The following is a 22486-nucleotide window of genomic DNA, read 5'->3' as shown; positions in this document are numbered from 1 at the left end:
TGAAAAACAAATTGCAACATACTTCCTGACAAATACAGCACAGGTTTAAACTAAATGCATCTATCTAGCTGCCATAACAATACTGGTTTCTCAATGGACAAATCAAAACACTAAAAAGACAATTATTATTTGAACTGAAACATCCTATAGTTTAAGCTTTTCTAGTACAGTAATTACAAGGTTGGTGAGAATTAAGTAGCTAGAGAAAAGCTCTTATAACCCATTTACAATGTCAAATGTAATCACAACCTGCTAGCATGTGGAAGCTGTAAAAGGTTAAGAATGACATAGTATCTGATTAAGTAACTGCAGTGTGAATGCAGATTTTTAATTTTCTTTTTTTTAAGCAGCAACTACTAGTAACTTTGGGATAACTTTAATACATTGATGCATTGCAAGGTTTGGCCATACCTCCTGATCAGCAGTCTCTAATCTTAAGAGACTGATCTCTTAAGAGATCAGCAGTCTCTCATCTTAAGCCATTTCTGTCCAACGTTGCATATACACAACAGGGATCAAATGTGTACACCTGTGGGCTGGGCACAAAGGGGTTTAAATAGTTCAGTAAGACAGGTTTGCCAACTCCTGATCTTGAGTCTCTATTTTGTTTGCGTTTGTACTTGTTACTAAGACTTTTCATAATGAGAATTATTCTGTATTAGGGACAAGTTCAGCTCTGTGTTTGAAAAGATTTCCTGATTTACATAAACAGCAGAACTATTTTTTATAGAACATGACAATACATGAGCTCATTCAGGTTTTTTTTTTTTTTTTTGCAAGAGGCATTCCCCATCACATGAAGGATGGATTATACACAGTTAGAGCAGTCACACTGTTACAGAGTGAAGGCAGCTGCAAGAATGAGACTGAAGTTTAACATTCGTACAATCTCCAACAGCCCTTTTGTGGTTATCCTACTTCCTATGCAAGATATTTGTTACACACATGGCTCAATTTCAGGCTCACTTACTATTTTTTTATAAACGAACTCACTCCAAAATAAGTGTCATTATCTCTTACTTCTACATGCAGTTTTCTACCTATATTCCTCATATCCTTTACTTACTTTTGGCTGCTTAAAGTTTTTGCATGTCCCCCTGGCAGCTTTAAATGTGTGATTTCCTCTTCTGCAAATATGCAGTTGAGGTGAAAGAAGAAGAAATGTGCCTTTCTCACAGGCAAGCTGTGGCAGAAGGTACAGGAGTGCTAAAAGCAAATGCTGCAATATGAACATTCTTCTCATCTAAGGAATTGAAAAGTCCACTAAAAAGCAAGATGCTTGCAACTACAGTAAGAAGCCTGATTGTTTAGGTTAAACTTTTAGTTGTCTGAACAGTTCAGACAAAATACTGGTAAGGAGGCATGCCTTGCATTTGTGGCCCACCTTAAGAAGATATCAACAGGACAAATATGTCTTTTTTTTAAATCAGGGTTTGAACTTTAAATTGGATTTTATGTTTAAATTATACTTTGTCATTTCAGTTTGTTGATATTGAGAGATAACTTGGTTTAAAAGTATTTAAATTCCTAAGTATCTCTAACTCATAATCTTGTATTCTAAAATTTGGCAGAGTGCTGCTCTACCAGCAAGTGTCCCTTCTGGGAACAAATGGTGTTTCAGATAATGAAGTAGCATACATGAAACTGCAGGATATACTCTGTAGTCTTGTAAAACTGAATGTATCAAATATATTTGATTGGCTTGGATTCAAAGACCCATGCACATTATTCCCCCCCCCCCACTCATGCAGCTTCTTAGTTGTTGGGAGGGTCATGCTGGACCCTTCAGAATGATGTGCAATGTGGGCAGATTGAATGTGGGGCAGTGTGGTGCTCCTGCCCCTGTAGACAGCTCACATCCAAGCCACTGAGTGAAAGCTTTTCTCTATATAAACGAAGGAACCAGAACTAAAAACGGACTTTGAGAGCAAATTATAAACATGCCACAACAGGTAATAATTGTTACTATTGTATAACATGCTATTGTGAAAACTAGGACAGACTGGCAGCTGAACAGCACTGGCATTTACTATCCATGTCATGGAAACAAAATGGGTTGCATCTCACAGGTGTGGAGTTATACCCTCCCCAAACAATACTAAGGGGCAAGGGGCACTTGTGAAAGGGGCAAGATAGGGCATGTGGAGTTGCAGGGGAAGGGGGTAATGATGAATGTCCTGTTTTTTCTCCTTTTTTAAAAACAGTCCTAATCCCCCAGAAAAATTTGTGCTGATTCACCAGCCTGAAAGCTGCTGGGGCATCCTCTTGAAGTAGTCTTTGTTAGAAAACATCATTACCAGACAACCATATGCTGAATGTGAATTTGATCCTTCTCTATGTTTGGAGTAGCAAAACTTCCTACTGAGATTGGCAAGTGCCTGCCAACTATGTAAGCCAAACCTGACCGTCCAGGGAAAAGGGTGGGATCGAAATCAGGTGATTTTCCCTTCATCCAATCAAGTAACCTTATGATATCATCAAACCGAGGTGTTTTTATGCTCAAGTACAGTACAGGGATGCTTCTGTGTGTTGTTGCCAAGCCAGCAATGAAAATAATGCTAGTTCATGGAAGGCACTCTCCAGTAAGTTCAGAGACCAGGACATCTGGAAAGTGCAAAGAGCTAATGATAGGGGCTGCTTTTCTAGCTAGATATGCTTAGCACACTTTGTTTTGTCTTCTCTTTTCAACCCAAGCCAATCTGCAAACTTCATCAGTTTAGGGAGGCATACGGATTGGGGGGCTTTGCTCTTGAGAAGCATTCCAGTTTCCTCTGCTGGGTATTACTAGTTGTTGCATCCAATTTGGTCAGATTACTCCTTCATATCCATCCAGCTAAGTTCAGGCATTTCCCATCAGCCTGCTTGTCATATCTTTTTCCACCTTTTCCCCATTTAATTCCTTTCGTTTTATGTTTCTAATACTTTGATGTTTTGTCTGCCTAGTCTATATTCACATGTAATCAGTGAGCTGTCACATCTGACCACTCAATTTGATTTTAAATACAAACCCTTAGCCTTCTGTGCTGTTTTGGGATGGGCGATAGTCCCTCTTTGCCTGGTTTTCTTAATCTGATGATGGCAGCAGACAGATCTATCAGTTTTAGTTGCTGACAGAGTAAAAAGAGGAAGTGGAGAGCAGGAAAGGGTGCATGAGTGCTAACCTCTAGACACTATTCCCCTCAGTCTGTGGCATTTTCAGGTTCTTTCCCTGACCAGGGTGGAAAGATCACTGTTTTCTGTATGTGGTTTTTTAGATACAACCCAATGTTCTGCCCAATAACTGTAGCTTTGGGAAGGTTCTGAGCACTTTGTCTTAAAATGAGTACTTAATGTTCTAAACAAGTGCATGTGCCCTGCATCTTGCAAGGATAAACGCATCTTAAAATGACTCAGAGATCACTGGATTAAAATTAGTTCTGCATGCTTTCTTAGTATGCACCACACCCCAGATCACCACATCGATAGGTCTATCATAGGAAGAGCCCATAGCCCAGTAAATTTTGCATATACAAGGTTTCAGGTTAAATTACTAGCAACTCTAATGCAAGATCTCAGATACCAGCAGAACTCTAGAAAATTTCTACCCAAGAAACTCAAGAGTCATTGCCAGAGTTTTCACTAGAATGTAAGCCTGCTTCTGGGCTATACCACCATGTGTGTACCATTCTCAAAAAAACTACCATATATACATGAGTCAACTACCATATATACATGTAGATCTTAATATTGATCCTAAAAACCTTGATCAACTTATACAGAAGTGTATACGGTAAATCTGGTCACTAACTTGCTCTCAGAGCAAAGGGAGAAAAAGGACAACAATGCAATATAAGCAATGAAGCAAGGAGCCCATGAGACCTCTTGCCCCTTAAAAGTAAGAGAAAGGCCCCTGAGAGAGAGAACTATTACACAAGCACCCACCTGTGTTTTCTGAGCTGCAAAGAGCATGTATGAGTCAACACCATCTGAGAAGGTTGGAGGGAATAAGCCTACATGGAATAGAACATTCCATTCCATTGCAGCAGCATGAAGCAGGCCCATTGGAATTGCCTCCAGAGGCAATAACCCCTAAACATGACTTATCCATGGGTCATAGGAAGTGCCTGGATTTTTGGCTCCAAACCTGCCCTTGACTTATCTATGAGATCAACATACCCTAGTATATGGGGTAGTATGTCAGAAAAAAACTAAGCTAAGATCTGACTCTCACATCTTGTTTTCTATGTAGAGGGAGTATTTTGTACAAAGTTCATTCAAACATATGCATGTCTGAAGTGTTACAGCACAAGACACGGCTTACTACCTATTGAGAATTAGGCCTCAAATTCGGTATGAGGGCTTCCTTGACCAACCAATGGCCTGACTTGGCATAAGGCAGCCTGCCATGCTCATAACAATAACAGCTATTAGACTTAGAAAACTATTACTGCTTTAGGAAAAAAACTCTGAAGAATAAAATGCTAGGCTATTTTCATGCCAACTGAAAAATCCAAGGAAAGCAAAACATTGCTTTTTAAACTCCAAGTTATGAAAAAACAAAAAATAGATAGAAGACCATTTGTCTCCAAAGGACAAACAGTGATGATGTTTCCTGTAACATCTCTGAAAACATGGTCTAGATATCATACTTACTTTAGTAGTCAAGGCACTCCTCTCTCGTTCAGCTTTATGCAGCTTGTCAATTAAGACTGCATTTTGCTCATTACTCATCTGCAGTTCTTTTTCAATGCGCTCAAGTTGTAGCTTGGCCGATTGTTTTTCTGCCTTAAAATTAAGAAAAGGCATTTTAAATAGTTTAAGGAAAGGGCCTCCTTACCACAATCCGAAACATATTAACACCAGACTAAATTCCATTGATATTTACTTCCAATAAGTATGCTCAGGATTTCAGCCTTAATATGCTTTTGAGTGCCCAATCTGTGTAGTCTTTAGGGACTGTCAAAACAGAAGTTACAAATTAACACATTTTACTCTATAAACCGCTTTGGATAAGGATCTACTCTATCCTTCTGTAAAGCATATAATAGATTTTAGACACTAGATTTAAAAATATATAACAGACCATTAAATAGACTATTGCTAATCAAACATTAATTTGTAGTTTAAGATTAGTAGCAATATGCGAATTGCTTATCGCGTTATCAAAGCTAAAATAACTCTTCCCCATCTGCTTTATGATCCAATCCTATAGATGCCAAATGCCATGAGAATGAGTGTTCTGGGGATGTTAGGTGCTTTCCAGCTGTCACAAAAGACAATGCCCACTGCCACCAGTGAGTACATGCAAGGGATGGGAGAGAGGTAGGGAATGGGTGGAATGGGGCAATGATGGGGCAGGGAGGGATGATCAGGACCACAAAGGGGGCAGCAGAAGGTTTTGGTGGCATCAGCAGTTCACAACACCTAATCCCTGGCCTCAGTCCACCTTCCTGGGCCCACGTAGACTTGCACCAGTGATATCACTTGTACGGGTCCAATGGACCTGTAGGACTAGTATAGGCTTACTTCAGGGCAAGGGAACAAATGTTCCCTTATCCAGAAGAAGCTTCCAGAGGCCAAAACTCTCCCTTGGGATGCAGTGGGCATCACGTTGACATCACTGCCGGGGGGTTCCAGTGGATTGGGTTATTGTAAAAACTTCTTGCCAAAAAATTCTGGATTATACAGTGATGATTATTGCCAATATCATGACTCTAGTCATGTTCTACAACCACTTTGTGAGAGAGCAATTTTATCTGCCATTAGCAGAGGGGGGGAAAAATCCACTTAACAACAGTCAAGCATGAACGAGTTATTTGATGGTTTGTAAGTTAAGACCTTGAACGTTCACACCCATAAAACCTGATAACAAATCTTTATTTATATCTTGTAAGGAGATAATTTGAATGTCTTACCTCCAGAGATCTTACTGTAGCCTGCATCTCAGCTAACTGCCGTACTTGTATTCTTTGCACATTTTCTGCTTGTATACCAGAATTCTCTCTCTGGGCTCTTAGTTCAGCAACCTCAGCTTCTAATCCCTTTAATTTCTGAGCTAGCTGCAACTTTTCTCTTAACAGTGCGTCCACACGTTTATTACCTCTTGTAGGATCAATATTAAGCAGCTGGCTATGCAATTCTTCTTTATCTTTATCCAATCTTGCTATCTATTAAAAGTTAAAAAGAAAGCACTGTGGGCCAATCCACTGAGTGGATGCACACTAATCATAGATGGAGGACTTTCATATCGAGCAATACAATCCTGCTATCGTGCTTATATATGTATGCAGGCAGTGTGACAGATCAGTGCAAGAGATAGGGGGTCTGTGGGAACCTCCACATTCCCATCCAGCAATGCAAGTTATTTGCATTCCAGAGCATGAGTAACTTGCATAGAGCACATATAAGGAAGGCTAAGTGAGGATATACAACTTGCAAAAAGACCTGCTGTTCCCTGCAATGGTCTCATGTGCTGCATTAGCAAGAGAGAATGGAAATCTTCCATGCATCAGCATGGTATTTATATACAGAAAGGATCAGGCGCAGCATATTTACACATCCTTACTATTTAACTAGTGAAACAATAAGCTCAAAAATATTAGTAAGGTTCAGAAAAGGTTTAATACTGCATCTTGGTTACAGCTATATTTGCCAATCTTCATAAGACTAATGCAATATTTTGCAGGTCTCTTTCATACAGAGAATACAAAAAATGGCAGGAATGGAGCGTCCTTTCTCACAGTTGAGATAGCTTTCCAGTCAAGGATTAATAAGTCTTCTAAATCAGGAATTATTTTTACTTTTATAAACAAACACTAATGGAACAAGGAAAAAAACCCATTCACATTTTTTGAGAACATGCATTGTAATTATAAAGCTTCAAATCATATGCACACTTTCTTGGGAGTAAGTCCTACAGTGGGACTTACTTCAAACATGAATAGGATTGTGCTGTATACTGCATATGCTGATCAATTTCCTCCTATTTCTTAACATGAATGAAAGACTTGAGTGATACTTCAGGTAGGTTAAATATATTTTAATTGATGTAAACGTTAACAACTGAAAGTTAAGTAACTTAAAAATACTCAGGTCTCCTCTCAGATTTGTTTTGCTTATATTGGTTCCATGTTACTTACCTCAGACTCATATTTTAATTTATTTTCTTCCAAAATGCGGGCATGCTCTTCTTTCTGATGTTCAAACTCTGATTTGAGAAAAGTATGTTCATAACGAAGTTTGTTATACTCTGTTCTATATTTTTCTGCTTCCTAAATTAAAAAGAAAAATATGACTGACGTGAGTGAATAAGGAAGAGACACTCATGCCCTTAAAGGTGAAAGAAAGGTATTTTGGACACTGCATATAAACTGTTGTCCAAAAGGGAAGAACATTTTAGGCTATATTACAAAAGGAACATTTGCGGGTGCCCAAATACTCTTGGTTGCCTTGTGCTCCAGCAGAACCAGAACTAAGTACTGAATGCCAATGACAGCTGGCAATGTAACCATTGAGGGCCCAATCCTATTCAGCTTTCCAGCACTGGTGCAGCCACAATACAGCCCCAAGGTAAGGGAACAAAATACCTTACCATGTTCCCATACTTTGAGGAGGCCTCTGTGACTGCCTCCCCACCACAGGATGCAGCACACACCCCATTTGCACAGCTGCACCAGCACTGGGAAATTAGATAGGATTGGGCCCTGAGTCAAGGTGCCAGGAAGTGGGGCACAGCTGTGCTGGTCTTTACCTACTTTTCAGGAAAATTCTATTTCTTTTCTCACTTCCAATTTTATACACATTGAGTCACCTGCCTCAGTGAGTACTATGGGCCAAATGTCTGTACAGTGTAGCTGTGTGGGATCCTTTGTGCCAGACCACAGGAACCACTGTGAAAACACAGCAGCTAATAGGATCAAGAGAAAAGAAAAAAAAGTTGCATCCAGTAACAACAAGGTATCATTTAGAATAGTCTGTCTAATTACCAAACTAAATTTCTGTGGAAGAATCTAAAAACCGAGAGGACTGGCTATATCTAGCCCACAAAAGGGATTTCCATAAACAATAACGATTGTTAAGTGTTTTAAAATGTTGTCAGAATGAAGTAAACTATGGCTCATAATCAGCAATGACTAGAAAGATTCTGGTGAAACATTAGGGAAAACTCATTAATAATGTAAAATATTATTTTTATAAACTCTTCTTTGGATATTTTCACGTCTCAATAGATTCTAGATTTGTATTCCTATAACCTGGAGCCTGTCATACTCAACAGAATCTTGACCCTCTAGAACAATTTGGTGGGGGAGAAAGAGGGGGAGGCACAGACTCCATCAGGCCAAGACAGTGGGGAAATTCACTTCCACATGCTTCCTGCTTAGGATACAACTCATCTGGATTTTTTAAAAATTGAAATCCTTGTTTTTACTTACGTCATCCAGCTTCCGAAAGCGTTCTCTCATAGGTGTTTCCAACTCATGTTGTATTTGTGTTTTCAGTAACTCCAGCTTCTGTGGCGTTATTACCTACATTGCAGCAGAAAAGGGATACACAAACCAAATGAAATTTGCTTCAAAGAACAGATATTGGAAAATAAGTGACACTTCCTTATGTGTATTTTGCTAAGTCTAAACAGTGGTTCTCAAACATTTTAGCACTGAGAACCACTTTTTAGAATGACAATCTGCCAGGACTCACCATAAGTGATATCACTAACCTGGAAGTGATATTGTGGCCAGAAGTGACATCATTAAGCAGGAAAATTTTAACACCCCCATATGACAAAATCAAATTAAGTGGATTAAAAATTTACAATAAGTTTAAAATTTATTTAAAACAAAGAAGAACCCTCTTAACCTTCCCAAACAGTTGCCAATCTGTTTAAAATAAAAATTCCCCAAACATCCCGAAGACTGCAACCTTATCTGCCCTTATCCGGGAGTAAGTCCCATTGACTGTTAAAAGCACATACATAGTAGCCTGTTAAAAGAATGAATTTGCACGTGAATGGGGATCCACCTGACATTGGCTTGCAACCCAGCTAGTGGGTTCTCTTCTCTGTGCAACTAAAGTATTCTAAGCTGGCTGAAAGAATCACAAAAGGAGTACAATATAAATATTATGCCCCCAAAAGGCATGTAGACAAAAGAAGACTGTGATCCTCTGTGATGCTACTTAACAGATTTTTTTTATTAGCCTGTTACAATTGTTTTTTTTCCCTCAATTGAGAGAAAGGGGCTCTGACATCAGAAGACAGAGCATTACCAGAAGAAATATTCCAGGAGTATTCTAATGAACATAATTGTTCATTAGATTTTATCTTTTTCTTCATATTAAGAAATATTATCTAAATTGGACAAAATCAACTCACAGGCCAGATGCTCCCTGAATGCTATTGGCAGAAGTGCTGTCTGGGATGCACACTAGTTCTGCAAGTGTTCAAGGGAACTTTTCCATTTGTTTTTCTCAAATAGAAGTCCTCACCCCCCCTACCTACCCACACACCCTAACACACCATCCATTACAGCACACTACTTTTGAAACTGAGCAAAAGTTTCTACTCTTGAAACTGTTACTCTTGAAACTGAGCAAGTTTGTAACATTGTAACAGGGCAGGAGGTCTGGTCTAGAGGGTAGAGCCTCCATTTGCCTGAAGATTAACATCCACAAGGTCGCCAGTTCGAGGCCACCGGCACCGTGCGACCTTGAAGCAGCTGGCAAGCTGCAGCTGAGCTGTTCCATCTGCTCGGAGCGTGGGAGGATGGAGGCCAGAATGTTAAACCAGATCGGAGCGTAACATCTTGAATGTGGTGGTTCTTGAAAGAGAGAACCTTCTTTCAATTTGTAAAAATCCCTGCGTGGATTTAATAAGCCTGCCTGTGTAAACCGCCTTGAATAAAGTCTTGAATAAAGACCAAGAAAGGCGGTATATAAATACTGTATATTATATTATTATTATTATTATTGTATAGAGGCCTGTTGTTTAAGGAAGAAAAAGAAAGTTACCAATTCCATGACCTCTCACAAGCTGCTTATACAAGTTATTTAGATACCAGCCACAATACAGCAAACATTCAAGCCCAGAAAAAAATCTCAAAAGAGCTTATAGTGATTGAATGGGGGGAGAGAACCCTGGGGTGCTTGCACCTCCCTCCTAGGTCAAAAAACAGTAGACTCCACAGCCCACCAGGAAGAAAAAGTCAAGCACAGGTAGACTGTCCTCAGAAGTCTCCCTTCCAATTACATGGAGCAATGGTTCTCAAACATTTTCGCACGGGACCTACTTTTGAGAATGGCAGTCTGTCCAGGACCAAACAGAAGTGATGTTATCAACCTGGAAGTGATGTCATCAGGCAGGAAGTGACATTTCCTTTTACTACAGTCAACACCACATGTATTAAATTATATTAAAGGGAGAGTATCTTATGTCATTTTATTAACTTTTATTGAGCAATTTCTCAGCCTTTTTCCAATAGCAAAGTGTAAGGAAAAAAGCCTATTTACAGCCATGACACAACAAAATAATATTCTGGACTGCAGGGTTGCCAGAGCAAATATTATGCAGAAGTCAGCTTGGAAGAATGTCAGCATCTCAGCTTATCAGAGCCACAGTAAGTCATAATTCATGAGCTGGAAACCCAGAAAAATTAAAGCAATTGAAACTAGCTTATCAGAGCCATATTAGCAAGCAAGGGCTTGCTACTGCACCAATTCCAAGTCACACACCAGAGAGGCTGCAAAAGAGAGATTAAGGACAGATTTCTGCCTTGCAATTCAGAGACCACTCCTTGCACAAGATCAACAGATGCTCTACCTTCCCACCTTCAGCTCTAAACAATTTCAAGTGGTTTCTAGGTAGAAGCAAGGCTTTCCTTCTCTACTTTTCAAGGGAAAGGAGGTGTGTAAAGGTGTAAGCAAGGAGGGGAGCAGGATAGCAAATCAGAAGGTTACTGGCGGACTTGGGTTTGGAAAACTGGGCATTTTGCAGTAGTGGGAAGAGAAAGGGAGAGAAGAACTGGGTGAGGGAGGGAAAGAAGTGGAAGAAATTTTCCTCAAAATGCTCTCTGAGAACACTGTAACATCCTCACTGTCCCAAGAGCGTTTCATTTTTTAAAAGGGCAGCTGCCAGGACAACCACCACCATTGCCATCACTGTAATCTTTTCAGCCCATTTCACATACCTCTGCAGATCACCAGAATGCTTAATTCACTCACCCCAATTCTCCCAGCCCACTTCACATACTCCTGCACTCTCTCACCCCAGCAGCTCTTCAGTCCTGAAGCTTCTCTAGAGCCTGACTGGAAACTTTCAAATGGTGGTGTCCAAATTTGCCAGCTTCCAAGATGGCACTACCCAGTTCACTTGCCCTCTTCCAAGATGGTGGCTGACAGCCTATCACAACCCACCAGAGATTGGGTCGCGACCCACAGTTTGAGAAACAATGACATAGAAAACTCCCCGGAAAACTAACCAATAGCATGTACATGCCAGGAATGTGAAGGACTGCAGCAAGGCTCTGACTGAGTACAATGAGTAATAGGCAGGTTAAAAAAGAATTACAGTGTAAAGAAACTTATTGAAAACACAAGAAGTGGTCTTGGATAACTTAAGGAGAAAAGAATAAACCAAGCCATCTAGGAAAATGGTTTAGGCATTGGCAGTGCCTGAGTGTGGATCACAGCAAACATACAACCAAATTTAAAAGCAAAGATAATTATCTAATGCAGTGATTCTCACATATTTAGCACAGGGACCCACTTTGTAGAATGAGAATCTGTCAGGACCCACTGGAAGTGATGTTATGACTGGAAGTGACATCTTCAAGCAGGCACATTTTTAACCATCCTAGGCTGCAATCCTATCCATAGGTACCCAGGAGTAAGTCCCATTGACTATCATTGTTAAAAGAATATAAATAGTAGCTTGTTTAAAGTACAGGTCTGTAACTTTTCTCCAAATGCCATTACAAACTATCAAGTCTAATTAATATATTAAAATAAAATATTGAAATGAATGGGGACCCACCTGAAATTGGCTTGCGACCCACTTAGTGGGTCCCAACCCACAATTTGAAAAACACTGCTCTAATGCATTTTAATCTCACTGTTTCCTATCTGGTATTTACTCCAAGGTCAACTTAAACAGTCCCTCATGTATTTCTTTTCCCCAGAAGGCAGGTGAAAACTAGGCCAAACACAGATGCAATCTCTGAGGGAGACAAGCCAGAACATACACACACCTAGGCTTGACTTTAAGAAATCATAATTCAATTATGTTATTGATTCATCCATTTGGATGATTTATGACAACCTAGGCACCAGTACCTGCCACAAGACCTGGTCGTAGGCTTGGGTATTCAATTGGCTGGCATGTGTCAATCTCAATAGGAGGGTTGGTTAGGTCCTATTCTTCTCAGAAAAACCAGATGAAGGCAGCCAAGAACATGCAAAACAACCTATCAAACAGTCTTTCAAAAATGGTGCCAAATTCAAAGTTTCTTAAGGAAGCCTCTTTCCTATTGAGCCTTATGTTGAGGATTTTCTTAAGGCTGGGGTTCCCAAACTTTTTCAACTGGCACCCCCCCCCCAACCTACTGACCAATTGGCCATGGCTCACCATTAGGCCTACAATCCTATATATTGTATAGGGTGGCTGATTTTTTTGCAAGGATCCCACAGCTCCCCTTGCTGGTTTCCGTGGCTGCCCAGGGAGCCATGGGAACCACTGCATTAAGGAAAATATGGGGGGGGGGGGAGAAGGGAGCAAGAGGAACTCAATTAGCACAGAGCTAAAATACAAAGCAAGTGAATTCCATGACATATTATTACAACAGTCTGACATTTACAAAACCTAGATAAAAGAAAGACGACCTCACCTGCATCTTTAACTCCTCTATTTCTTTGGTTTTATCCAATAATTCTTCTCGGAGTTCAGCTAATAGGAATTGAAATTTGTCATGAACAGTTCTCTTTTCATGCAATAACTGTTTGATCTCATTTTGTGATTTTGTATATTCATTCTGTAGCCTGCAAAAATAAGGTTTTCATTTTACATTATATCTCAGTGCATTCATTCTTTTTTAGAAGACTAATTTTTCATTTATTTATATGGTGTTATCTGCATGCATAGGACTTTACAAGAGGACAGCCCCCTGCTCCAAAGTGCTGCCTGACACATTTGTTTACTTGTGTGCATGCCAAGGTAGCATGACTCAGATCAGTCTCATGGTATTCTGCTTGGGCTAGTAGTAGCAAGGAAGTATCCTATGGAACGACTATAAAAAGCTGACCCATCATGTTGCTGTCCATACGTTGCCCATGTGTTGTTCCATACCAAAGCTTGCCTCAGTCCCCATCTCTCCTGTTCTCACTGGTCACTGTCTTCATGCCAGCAAAGATACAGGAAGCAGTCACATGAATGCCCGTCCTATGGTTTTCCTCAGAGGCCGAAATCTTCAGGTCTGGTAATACCCCTTGCTGATGTGGCCGGGGGATAGGGCTATGCTAGCAGCAAGCAGCACTTTGGCTAAGCTCTGGGCAGGATGACCAGATACAATGGAGGACAGAGTTCCTATATCTTTAACCATTGTATAGAAGAGGAAACTTTGGCAGGTGCAGCTTTTTAAGCCTTTCCATGTTGAGCTGCACCTACCAAAATTCCCTCTTCTATACAATGGTTAAATGTATAGGCACTCTGTCCTCCATTGTATCTGGCCACTCTGCACTGGGGCTGATATTCTCCCGAATCCTTCCTCTTTTGCTTCCTCTTGCTGCAGTCTCTCCTGCCACCCTGGCTCCAGGCATTTCCATTTCAGCTCCCTGGGTTCTGAGAAACTGCCACTGATCCCAATGCAACCTCGACAGCCCCCAATCCAGATTCAGACGGGGGGCACCCTGCAGCATTTTCAAAAAGCAAACTAAACACCACCACCACACAAGGACGAACTATGCGTTTAAAGTCATGTCTAGCTTGGCCTTAACAACACAATTCTATGCATATACAATACTCAGAATTAAGTACCTATACTCAGGTAGGTGTGTATAGGATTGCTGCCTTATTTACACAAATTAATGCCATTATGAAGACCACTTTATTCACAACCACATGAAGGTTGCTTTGCTTGGTAAGATTTGCTTGCTGTGGTCTGCCAGGCAGATGTAGCCATTTTTAGTAAGTAATTGTAAATTGTCAAACACATCCACCCACAAAGTTTGCAGTGACATAATGAAGAAACTGGAACACTGTCTTACAATTAAGAATTACTGCAGCTAATTTATTTGTAAAAACCTGGTTTTTGTTACTAAAGTTTTTCATTACTAAGAGCCAATGAGTTCAAATATCACAGGAAAGTCTTAATCTTTCTTAACTTAGCTGTTTTACTCAAACAGAAAAAGAAAGGAAGCAGACCATACCTTGTGTGCTCGGCCTTTAGAGTTTGGTAATTCGTTTTATGATGTTCACACCGCATTCTTTCATCAATTAACAATTTTTGCACTTCTGCTTGTGAGTTAACAAGATTGCCAGGTTCACCCACTGGTGAAAGGACATTCGACAAGGCATCCATTCTGACTGAATACTAATGAGATGACAATCGGGTAAAAATGCTGTCAGCACAAACCTGCCACCGTCACAGAGACCGTTTTCTCTCTTGAGTGCATCCCTGGAGGCCAAATTACCTACACAAACATAAAAGCACCCAATTAGTAGTCAAAAAGCTGTTCTTTGAATTCATGTTGCAAAGCTTCATGACTTTCTCAGGCAGCCTTAAGTGTTTGCTACACACACACATATATATATATATATATATACACACAAGTACTTAAATTTCATTTCCAGATCAGTTTCATTAAACCAAATAATTTAATTTACTAGACATTTGTGGGGGTACTGAATATAATGTCACATTATCTAAACTTTTTAACAACACTCTTGAAAATCCCCATGGGTACTCATGCTGTTCTTGTAGGGCAGCATTTACTATGAAATTTTTTGAAAAATCAGTCACACTGTCTCATATCTTCCAGTGAAAACATACCCCATTTAATAACTACAAGGCCCAAATTATTATTATTAAAGAATATTTATATACAACTTTTAAACAAGAATAATTTGTAGTTTACATAGCAAAACAAAACAAAAAATAATCCCCATCTCCAAAGGGCTTGCAATCTTTAAAAAATGCAGATGACACACCAGCAACAGTCACTGGAAAAGATGTCATGCTGGAGTGAAGAAAGAAAGTTGCTCTCCCCTGATAAGAGACACCACTTTAAAAGGTTCCTCTTCAGGCTTTCTTGCCAAAATGTTTCCTTTTCACATTAAAACTACCCTATCAGTAGTAGAAGTATGCCATCCTTGTTAACAGCTAATTGTTTTTTGCTCTTCGACATGACATGCTCTTTGACAAGCTGCTTAGAAGAAAAATCAGAGAAGAATGAAGTAAAAGGGTCAAGCCCTCAGGTCTTGGCACAAGGTAGGCCACAATCAAAACAAAATCACATGCTAGGAAAATGTCTGATGATGAATTAATTTCAGTTATTGCAGCCCAAAGACATGGTGCTGGCAAGGGTGCAAACTGTAACCTGTCTTTTTGATAATCCTTCTGGTTCAGAGTATTGGTCAGAAATCTATACATGCTTCTTTGTAAAAGGTGGTTGTTCAAACTGCTTCAAAGGGACCCAATAGCAAGTCAACACCTGAGAAAAGTTATCTGAGCCCTAAGCATTATTCCACCTGTCACAAATTGTGCACAAAGCACAAAGGTGCTTCAGCAGGTGGCTACTATGCAATTGCAGACACTTTGGGATATATAAAACAATATCTACATATATAAACTATATAAAACTATAGCCAGGTCTGTCTGGTTCAAAAAAAGGAAGCAGTTAATTATGCAGGGGATCAATAGACTGCATAGAGGAATGCTCTTCCTTGAGATGCAAGTATCTTGTGGTCTTGTGTGTACTCCCTGAGGCATCTGGTATACAGGAAGATACCAGATCTCCTGTGAGATACAGGAAGCTGGACTAGATGGGCCCTGGGCCTGATCCAGCAGGGCTCTTCTTATGCTAATATGTCTACCTGTTAAGCTGACAAAAGGCATTCCCAGTCACCTGGGCATCTTAGTTCAATGCCAGGTCCAAGGAGCACCCTAAACTGCAAACCTGATCCTTCAAGTGGAGTACAGCCTTATCCAGAACAGACTGGCAATCCAATTCTTAGATCACAAATCTCCTAACTAATAGCACCTCTGTCTTGTCCAAATTAAATTTCAGCCAGTTAGCTCTCATCCAGAACATTATCACCTCCAGAGAGCAGTTAAGAACTTCCCAGGCTGACTATGGAAATGAGAGAGAGCTGGAGATCATCTGTCTAGTGATAACACCCAAGCCAAAATCCTGGATAACCTGCCTGAGAAGTTTCATGTAGAGGTAACAAGCATGGAGGACAAAGGAGACCCTTGAGGGACACCATAGGCCAACAGCCAAAGTGACAAAAAGGAGTCCCCCAGCACCATTTTCTTAAATATATCATCCAAGAGCCAGAGTCACTGCAAAACAATGACCCAAAGTCAGGTAACTTCTCAGCACCTGGTAAAACACACACACACACACACACACACACACACACACACACACACACATAAAAATTTTCCCACGCCTTTTATATTTATCATTCCTTCTTATATGTTATCTGCTGTGCTGTCACAGTTACAAAGAAAAAGAGTTTTGATGAGGGTCTTCATTCAACTTATAGCCACTTGTTTTTTCATTTGATTTCTGTCACTTGATTTTGATTCATTTTTAAGTTTACCATCTGAAAGAAACACAAGTTCAGAGTCACTTGGTAGCAAATCAGCCTAATTTGTCCCCCGTCCCCCCGTATGTTGCTGGGATTACACAATGTTTGGAAATCAGGTAAAAGGGGGGTTAAATTGAAAATATTCCAGAGAAGGATAGTTTGTTCCAAAATAGTTGTTGGAGCGTATGAGGATCAAAGTAGTTAATAGTAAATCTGATTTTAAATCAAAGGATATTATAACTATTGGTCTTGGAAACATAGAAAAAAGCCTTGGAAAACTGCCGAAATGTATTTTAGTCTTCCCTATTCTTGGGAACAGAATATAAATGTAAATTGTGAGCCTACAGTAGACAGAGTGGAAAGAGATTCCTCATTTCACCTCTCCCTGGCTCCTAGAGAGAAACATGGAAGTCATTAGTCCTGACTTGGGCAGCACACAACCGCTGTGGTATGATATGCAATGAGACTTAACTTTGAGATAATGCTCAGCTATATTGTACTATGGAACTAGGCTCCTTGAAATTATCCACAATTCTTTCTCTATGTAGCATATATTATATTTTAAATATCTAGCATAAGCAAAGATAAACTACTTTATTGGAACCTTTGCCTCTGGAGTTCTTGGTATAAATTTGAAGTGTACATCCCTGAAATCTGAAGCCACAGAAAGAATGAGTTGCATATCTCCCATTATAAGCTTCAGCCCTTTTGATTATCCAAGTAGGTTATGGAGCCTGAATATATTATCTAAAGGGAATGTGGTCTGCGGTAGCACTACCCCATTTTTAAATGTTTTTGTTTTGTAACTTTTTATGGGTTTTTATTTTGGTGTAAGTGCTTCTGACGAGCAAGGCTATAAATATGAAAAATATACTAACACTATATTTCAGTCTTGCAGCACACCCAATTGTAACACTAAATGAGGGGAGAAGAGATGTGAGCCCTTTTGGGACAGGGAGCCATTAGTTATTTCTCTGTAAACCGCTTTGTGAACTTTTAGTTGAAAAGCAGTATATAAATACTGTTAATAATAATAATAATAGAACCTTACACTAAAAACCCAAAACCTGGCAAAGTTTAGAAAGAATTTAAAATCTTAGAAAGTATAAGATAAAAACTATCCATCCAATAGGCATTTATTTATATCCTGCCTTTTAAGAGCTCAAGGCAGCAGTCAATTCATAAAATCACAGTATCAAAAATTAAAATCAAATAAAAACAAAACAATTTCAATTATGTTGATGTTTTGTTTGATATTCATATATGAATCAGAATAATGTATTTTATGACTTTTAAATGTTGTTAGCTGCCTTGGGTGCCCCCCCTGGGGAGAAAAGCGTATTACAAATCAAATCAATCTGTCAATCATTTTTTAGTCATTTCTATAACTGTTTTTATTAATTTCTGTTTTTAATTTTTATGAATTGTTATTTAGTAGCCTTAATTTATTGAGAAATATACAATATCCTGAAATAGCAATTTGAATTATACTGACATCTTGTGGTAAGTTTCCCAATGTTTAAAAATGTGCATGGAAGAGTTTTGCCAGTGTTCTGCAAAATTAGTACCTAGGGCTAGAACAGCAGGCCTAAAACAGTAACCAACATTGAGCTAGTATAGTGGCTAAGAGACTGAAGCAGAACTTCCCTTCTCCAGCAGCAAGGCCAAATGAACTCAATGATGCTCACTTCTATAGGTAGACGTAGAATTATACTGAATGTGGCCTTAAGTACATCCCTGCTGAAGTCCTATAGTGCTGCAAAGAGATCATCATCACTGAGCTGCATGAAATCCTTTGTCTCTGCTGGAGAGAAGGTGGAGTACCTCAAGACATGAGGGATGCAAACATCATCACGCTGTACAAGAAAAAAGGCGACAGGGGTGACTGCAACAACTACCGTGGCATCTCTCTCCTTAGCGTTGTAGGAAAGTTGTTTGCCCAAGTTGCACTAAAGAGGCTCCAGGTACTTGCAGAGAGCGTTTATCCAGAATCACAGTGTGGATTCCGAGCCAACAAGTCCACCACTGATATGGTATTCTCCCTTAGACAACTGCAGGAGAAATGCAGGGAACAACGACAGCCACTCTTTATAGCCTTCATAGATCTCACGAAGGCTTTCGACCTGGTCAGCAGGGATGGCCTCTTCAAGATTCTCCCCAAGATTGGATGTCCACCCAGGCTCCTCAGCATCATCAGATCCTTCCACAAGGACATGAAGGGCACTGTTGTCTTTGATGGCTCCACATCACACCCCTTTGACATCCAAAGCGGCGTGAAGCAGGGCTGTGTTCTTGCACCAACCTTGTTTGAGATCTTCTTCGCTGTCCTGCTGAAGCAGGCCTTTGGAACTACAACAGAAGGCATCTATCTCCGGACCAGATCAGATGGAAAGCTCTTCAACCTCTCCAGACTGAGAGCAAAGTCCAAAGTCCAGCTGAAATGTCTGCGTGACTTCCTCTTTGCCGACGATGCAGCTATCACTACCCACTCTGCCAAAGATCTCCAGCAGCTCATGGATCGTTTTAGCAAGGCCTGCCAAGATTTTGGACTGACAATCAGCCTGAAGAAAACACAGGTCATGGTTCAGGATGTGGACTTACCTCCCTGCATTACAATCTCTGCGCATGAACTGGAGGTTGTCCATGACTTTGTGTACCTTGGCTCAACGATCTCTGACACTCTTTCTCTCGATACCGAGCTAAACAAACGCATCGGTAAAGCAGCTACCACGTTTTCCAGACTCACAAAGAGAGTCTGGTCCAACAAGAAGCTGACGGAACATACCAAGATCCAGGTCTACAGAGCTTGCGTCCTGAGTACACTTCTGTACTGCAGCGAGTCATGGACTCTTCGCTCACAACAGGAGAGGAAACTGAATGCTTTCCACATGCGCTGCCTCCGACGTATTCTCGGCATCACCTGGCAGGACAAAGTTTCAAACAACACAGTCCTGGAACGTGCTGGAATCCCTAGCATGTATGCACTACTGAAACAATGCACTACTGCGTTGGCTCGGTCATGTTGTGAGAATGGATGATGGCCAGATCCCAAAGGATCTCCTCTATGGAGAACTCGTGCAAGGAAAGCGCCCTACAGGTAGACCACAGCTGCGATACAAGGACATCTGCAAGAGGGATCTGAAGGCCTTAGGAGTGGACCTCAACAAGTGGGAAACCCTGGCCTCTGAGCGGCCCGCTTGGAGGCAGGCTGTGCAACATGGCCTTTCCCAGTTTGAAGAGACACTTGGCCAACAGTCTGAGGCTAAGAGGCAAAGAAGGAAGGCCCATAGCCAGGGAGACAGGCCAGGGACAGACTGCACTTGCTCCCAGTGTGGAAGGGATTGTCACTCCCGAATCGGCCTTTTCAGCTACACTAGACGCTGTTCCAGAACCACCTTTCAGAGCGCGATACCATAGTCTTTCGAGACTGAAGGTTGCCAACTATGGCCTTAAGTAAGTCTTCAGCTGCAATATGGGGATAACTTATCATACAAAGCTGTTGTTACATCAAGCTAATATACAGAAAGTACTTTGTGCTTTAAAAAAGGTTATACAAGTACTAAGAAGTAAATGTATTCCCTTTGTCTGCTTAGTTTTCTTGGAAGCCACTGCTCATTTCATTGGGAGTGATATCCCATCCGTGGCCCTTCTTGGGGTTAACTGATCATAGTATCATGTCTGACCCATCCAGGTTTCCATGTGATTAGAAATACTGTACCATCTACACTTGTTACCCTCCCCCTAGCATGCTAGGGGCATTACTGTCCAGGGCACATACTACATTAGCAGCCAAGCATTCAGTTTGTTAAATAATGAAGTGACACACACACACACAAAAAACTAATCTGAGCTTTTTAGCTGGTGGATTTTGTTTGGGGCAGAACTGGGGGACAGAAAGTGAGAAGAGTATCAGTTAATCCAAAGGTTTTAAGTAAACAAAGACAGTTCTGACATCACATTTGCATCCATAAGATAGCTTTTGGAGAGATTCCCATAAATATGTGAATGAGAAAATTTCTCACTAGAATGTATTTTTACCCCACCTTTCACTGCCTAAGATAGCACCCAAGACAACTTACAGCAGAAAGTTCCCTTGCATCTGTCATGTCAGAGACAGCCTACTCCTAAAACCAGGAGGTTGCACATGCCTATCAGGTGAACTGGTCCTCTAGAAATCTGTCCAATCCCCTTTTAAAGACACTCGGGTCAGATGACATCGCCCCATCCTGTGACAAGGAGTTCCACAGACTAATTACATGCTAGGTAAATAAATGTTTAACTCTCCCAACACTCAGTTTGAGTGGGTGTGCCCTGGTTCTGCTGTTGTGTGAGATGGAAAAGATCCCCTCATCCATCCCTTGCATAATTTTATGTCTCAACCATGTCCCCCCTCAAACACCTCTTTTCTAGACTGAAGAGTCCCATACACCATAGCCTTTCCTCAAAAGGGAGGTGCCCCAGCCCAGTAATCATTTTGGTAGCTCTCTTCTGCTCCTTTTCTAATTTTTTAAGCCTTGGTCTGTGGAACTCCTTGCCACTGGCTTTTTAAAAAACCTTGCCCTTACAACATGGCCCTTGTCATCCTGCTGGGGGCAGGTGTGTACTGGCAGGACAGAGCATTCTCTCCCTCCTGAGCCGTCCCACAGCCACTGGATAGTGTCACAGTGTTGAGGCTGCCATCCTACCCACACTTTCTGGGAGTAAGCCCCACTGGACACAGTGGAGCTTACTGCTGAGTAGACATGCATAGGATTGGTCTCTAAAGCTGCCATCCCACCCAGGCTTTCCTGGGAGTAGACAGCAGGCTTACTGCTGAGTAGACAGGCATAGGAGTGGGCTTAAGGCTGCCATCCTACTCACACTTTCCTGGGAGTAAGCCCCATTGGACACAATGGGACTTACTTCAGAGTAGACAGGCATAGGATGGGGCTGTAAGCCCCTCCCAGAGAACTGCTGCGAAGGTAGCAGCGCCAGCCTAGGGACGTCTACTCCGAAGTAAGCCGCACGGCAGCCAGTGGGACTTACTCCCAGGTAGGCGTGGACGCTCTTCACGCCACAGCCCGCTAACGGTCGCGCTCTGTCCGCTGACAGCCACACGTGACCGTTAACGGTCAGGGTTTGACCGTTAACGGCCACGCGCGAGGCAGAAGAGCCCAGGCTGAGCAGGGAGGGGGGCGCCGCACAGCCGCCACGGCGGGCCCCGACTCGCCTCCTTCCACCCGGGGGAGGCGCCTCCGGGCGTCGCCTCACAAGGAAAACCAGCCTGGCGGCGGCTACTCCCTCAACCGGCCGGCCGGCCTCTCCTCTCCTCGCTCACCTCACCGCGAAGGGAGCAGTCGGTGGCCTCAGCTGTTTAAAAATGGCGCCTCCGCCCCGCTCCGCTGGCGCCGCCCCTTCGAGTTTTCCGACTGAGCCCTCCCGGGACCCGTATCGCCTTCCCCACCTTCGGCGCTCAGCAGCGCCAGGCTGGCAGGACCCTCCCCCGAACGACCAGGGCTTCTCCGGCCGGCCGCGGTGCATCACGGGAACGCGGAGGTGGCTGCAGTCCGAAGCTGAGCGCCAAGCGGCGCGCGAAGCCTCTGGTGGGCGGGGCTTGGCAGGACGGGGCTGGGAAGGCCCTTGGCAGGTCAGAGGGCGGCGGCACGTGGCTTGGATGCAGCCCTCGCAGGTCTACTCGGAAGCAAGTCCCGTGAAAGCCAGTGGGGCTTA

The 22486-nt window shown here is 41.8% G+C and overlaps 1 protein-coding gene across 2 annotated transcripts in view; it reads right to left on the bottom strand.

The window, feature by feature from the left end:
• The window catches only part of CEP83 (centrosomal protein 83), a 34048-nt gene extending 11826 nt beyond the window's left edge, over window positions 1-22222 (bottom strand). The window contains exons 1-7 of one of the 2 annotated variants that reach the window (XM_066633405.1): window positions 22095-22222; window positions 14392-14655; window positions 12855-13005; window positions 8412-8504; window positions 7119-7250; window positions 5895-6146; window positions 4633-4764 (exon numbers count right to left, since the gene is read on the bottom strand). In XM_066633405.1, the coding sequence (XP_066489502.1) occupies window positions 4633-4764; window positions 5895-6146; window positions 7119-7250; window positions 8412-8504; window positions 12855-13005; window positions 14392-14543 (912 nt within the window). In that variant the 5' untranslated portion in view covers window positions 14544-14655; window positions 22095-22222. The remainder of the gene's footprint in view (window positions 1-4632; window positions 4765-5894; window positions 6147-7118; window positions 7251-8411; window positions 8505-12854; window positions 13006-14391; window positions 14656-22094) is intronic. The other variant, XM_066633406.1, reaches the window with a different exon arrangement.
• Between the last annotated feature and the right edge of the window lie 264 nt (window positions 22223-22486).

This window comes from Tiliqua scincoides, chromosome 7 (assembly GCF_035046505.1).
Source record: "Tiliqua scincoides isolate rTilSci1 chromosome 7, rTilSci1.hap2, whole genome shotgun sequence".
Taxonomy (NCBI): domain Eukaryota; kingdom Metazoa; phylum Chordata; class Lepidosauria; order Squamata; family Scincidae; genus Tiliqua; species Tiliqua scincoides.
This window is presented reverse-complemented; position numbering and strand designations above follow the sequence as displayed.